Source organism: Arachis duranensis, chromosome 10 (genome assembly GCF_000817695.3).
Source record: "Arachis duranensis cultivar V14167 chromosome 10, aradu.V14167.gnm2.J7QH, whole genome shotgun sequence".
NCBI classification, from domain to species: Eukaryota; Viridiplantae; Streptophyta; class Magnoliopsida; order Fabales; family Fabaceae; genus Arachis; species Arachis duranensis.
The window spans coordinates 22,057,273-22,061,335 of record NC_029781.3 but is presented as its reverse complement, the minus strand read 5'-3'; the positions used below and the strand labels follow the sequence as shown (position 1 = coordinate 22,061,335).

General features: G+C 42.1%; 1 protein-coding gene across 1 annotated transcript in view; it reads left to right on the top strand.

The window, feature by feature from the left end:
- Positions 1–3,274: 3,274 nt before the first annotated feature.
- LOC107469443 (uncharacterized) overlaps positions 3,275–4,063 on the top strand; it is a 12,154-nt gene continuing 11,365 nt past the window's right edge. Inside the window, exon 1 of the mRNA XM_016088815.3 lies at positions 3,275–3,581. Coding sequence (XP_015944301.3) covers positions 3,275–3,581 — 307 coding nt within the window. The remainder of the gene's footprint in view (positions 3,582–4,063) is intronic.

The following is a 4,063-nucleotide window of genomic DNA, read 5'->3' as shown; positions in this document are numbered from 1 at the left end:
ATTTAAAGAACATTACATTTACCTCGCTTAAACCTTTCGTCTTCTTCTTCTTTGTGGCATTTGCAATCTGTTTCTCCAGCTTTGAACCTAGCCTATTTTTTGGACGTCCTCTTGTTCGAATCCTTGGCGGGCTTTGAAGCTCCTTAACAGATTCTAAGTTGGCGTCTTCGTGGGATAAAGAAGATGTTCCCTTCCTTTTGGCTTTTAATGCTTCCATCTCGGCCATGACGTTATCGTACGCACGGTGCGGAATTGCAGTCAGCTTCTCTGATTCAGAGGTAAATTCGTAAATATTTTGCGAACGAAAAACCAATTGGTCGAACCTCTTGCTTCTTGGCTCCATTAGTGGCTCGTCGTGGCTGCTCTTGATGTGTGTGTGTCGCCTCTTTACCTTCTTACTCCATCGTTCCAGTATATATCTAAGGGACACTTGGCTTACTTGTTCGAAGCTTAACACGCTTAGTGCGTGACGGCACAGTATCCCTCTCGACTCGAATAATAAAGATTGGCATTTTACCTCGGCTGCAACTGAGTCGTAGGTAACTGCGAACTTGTTAAATATTAAGCTGGAAACTTGTTCTCCGACTTCGTATATTGAATAGCTTAGAGCGGAATTCTTTAATCTGGTGATACAATTCGCCTTTCCTCTGAATTGCGCTTGGACTTCCCTAAACTTTCCGTGAGTGTACGCATCTTGAAACTGAGCTTCAATGGGGGATTTGGTTGCACACGGTATGACCGTATGAAAATCTGCAGCATCTGATTCTCTCTCTGCTTGCTCCCTACTTCCGAGGCAATTATCGTATTGTTTGACGAACTGAATAAGTGAGATGTTCCGGGTGATGTACTTGTTAAAAAATGAATGCATGCTCTCGCTCCTTTGTGTGCTTCTCATCCCTGCCCAGAAGTGGTGATCTAGATAGATAGGAACCCATATGTGACGGTCTTCGTACAGATCTGCATAATACACCCAAACACAGACTGTAAAATACACCCGAGAGAACATACAATTTACACCTTTGCTGCAGATTTTAAAAACACATTACCTGAAAGCCACTTGTTGTCCGCAAGACCAAAATTCAGCAGAAAATCGTTCCAATTCCTATCGAATGAGTCTTTGCTATGAGAGTTCCAAACAACAAGGCTCATTTCTTGTTCGATATCGGCATGTCTCTTGTACCCGTTTAATTTGCTTGGAATCTTCTTCACGATGTGCCAAATACACCAGCGGTGAACTGTTGTTGGCATACAGGCCTCTAAAGCCCTTTTCATTGATGCGCACTGATCGGTGAGAAACCCTTTCGGAGCGTTTCCTCCCATGCAACGAAGCCAGCGTTGAAATAACCATCTGAATGATTTAATTTCTTCGTTCTTCATCAAAGAGCATCCGAGAAGTGTTGACTGACCGTGGTGATTCACCCCGACAAAAGAACCACAAACCAAATTATACCTAAAACAAATTACCATGGTCCAGAATGCAAAATCATTAGGTACACCCCAACAAATGCTTAGAATACACCCAATGAAATAGCCAATATACACCTCTACTGCGGATTCGTAAAAATAAATTAATTTAGCATCATAAACAAGGACAGTTTGTTACCTGTTTGTATTGTAGGTGGTGTCGAATGAAATGACGTCTCCGAAATACTCAAAGGCGGCTCTGCTTCTTGCGTCGGCCCAAAAAGCCAGCTTAATCGATTGATCCTCCTCGAGTTCGAGCTCAAAAAAGAAATTCGGATTCTTCTCTTTCATTCTTAAGAAATATTTCCCGAATTCCTTTGCATCTTCTTATTCGGAAACATTCCGCACTTCCCTAGTAATGTAATTCCTCACGTCCTTTTCGATAAAATTTAACTCGCGGTGACCCCCGGCAGCCGCAACAAATGATTGGTAGGTTTTGCTTGGTCTGATACCGGCCTCCTCATTATTCTCTATCGTACGACGAATGGACATGCATAGTTCCCTATGCTGTTTGAGCATCTCTGCTTTGCTTGGACAGCAGGGGTGTGAATGATCCAGCACAACCTTTGAAATGATCCAAGCACCGACATCCTTCAATGTGTGTATATAAATTCTTGCAGGACAGTTTAAATCGGCTGTCGGATTGGTCTTCTCGGTCGTAGATATTTTAGATTTCCATTTTCCCTCTCTGCTACATGTAATCAGTTGATTCTTAATCTCGTTTTCCTTCCTATTTGTGCACCGAACTCTTGTAGAGAAACCTGCAGCCTTGGCGTAGTTCCTGTAAAATTTTCCAGCATCTTCAAGGGTGGTAAAGGTCATTCCGACCTTCGGAACAAGCTCGTCATCAACAACCGAGAGAGGCTGCACAATACACCGTGTCAAAACTGTGAATACACCCATAGATATGATTCAAATACACCCAATCATGTCTAATATGATACACCCGAACCGCAACAACTCAACTACAGAATGACCTATAAAGCCATAAACTGTAAATACACAGGCTGCAGAATACACCATGTCAAAAACTAAAAACACACCAATCATGTCTGATATAATACACCTGAACAACAACAACTCAATTAAAATAACAAAAAACCAGTAAAGTGTAGATACACCCACACTTCTAGCTAAAATACACCCAAAGAAGAATTGATCTACACCCGAACTTCTGCTATAAATTCCAGGTAATTAATCACAACTAATACATTGAATCGACAGATTCATGTTAACGTGTTACTTTCACAATCAATGTTCAGCAATTTTTCAACTACACAATGCTATACAAATTACTGAAAGAAAATTCATACTAATCCTATGTAAATCAAACCTCAGGAACTTCGTTAGATTCAAATTCATAATCCACTTCGCCTGGATTCAGCTGACAATCTGAGGTTGAATGATCCATTATCTTCAAAACGAGTTCAAACTTTGATTTCAGAAAACAACAAATCAAAATAGAAAACGAAACTCGAGTTGCACACAGAGAGGAAAGTAACGTAAACGAAGAACATACCAGTGAGAAAAGGAGAGGAAAAGAACGATGGAGAAGAAGGAGGGAAGACGCGCGAGAAGAAGAACAACCAAATCTCAAAATATGATAACGAAGAAGGAAACAATATTTTAAATTTGGTAGTTAGATATACGCGGGATGTTATATAGCGCGTGTAATCAACGTACGTGGAGCAGCGCGTATTTTGATTTTATTGTTTAATGAACTTGTAAACCATACAAGCCCTAATGACTTGTATGCAGAGCTTTTCCGTATAATAATATAATTTTTTATACCCCACCGCTACCACCACCCATGGACGAGTTTCCACCGCCACTGCCACCGCCACCTCCTCCTCCTCCTATGACCCTGGACGGAGCTGAAAACGACACAATTTTTGCCAAAATGCTCGTGCTGAGCAAACGCGAAGTAACCGCGCGTCGGCTCCGCCGAACGAGGCAACTCAGACGGTGCTACAGAGGGCACTACTGGGCTCTAATGGAAGAGATCAAGTCCAAGTATAAGGAGTATTATTGGACCTACGGTAAGAGCCCCTTCAAGGAAACTAGCGGCGTAAACCATGCTGTCGTTTTGGGCGACGAGAACAATAACAATGCAAACGGTGGTGGTGGACGAAATTGTAATCACTACAACTTCGCACAACTAACCAGCAAGTGTACTGGGTCGTCCAAGTAATAAACCTTACGCGAGTAAGGGTCGATCCAACAGAGATTGTTGGTATGAAGCAAGCTATGGTCACCTTGTAAATCTTAGTCAAGCAAACTCAAATGGGTATGGTGATAAACGAATGAAACATAAAGATAAAGATAGAGATACTTATGTAATTCATTGGTAGGAATTTCAGATAAGCGTATGAAGATGCTTGTCCCTTCCGTCTCTCTGCTTTCCTACTGTCTTCATCCAATCCTTCCTACTCCTTTCCATGGCAAGCTTAAGCAAGGGTTTCACCGTTGTCAGTGGCTACCTCCCATCCTCTCAGTGGAAATGTTCAACGCACCCTGTCACAGCACGGCTATCCATCTGTCGGTTCTCAATCAGACCGGAATAGAATCCAGTGATTCTTTTACGTCTGTCACTAACGCC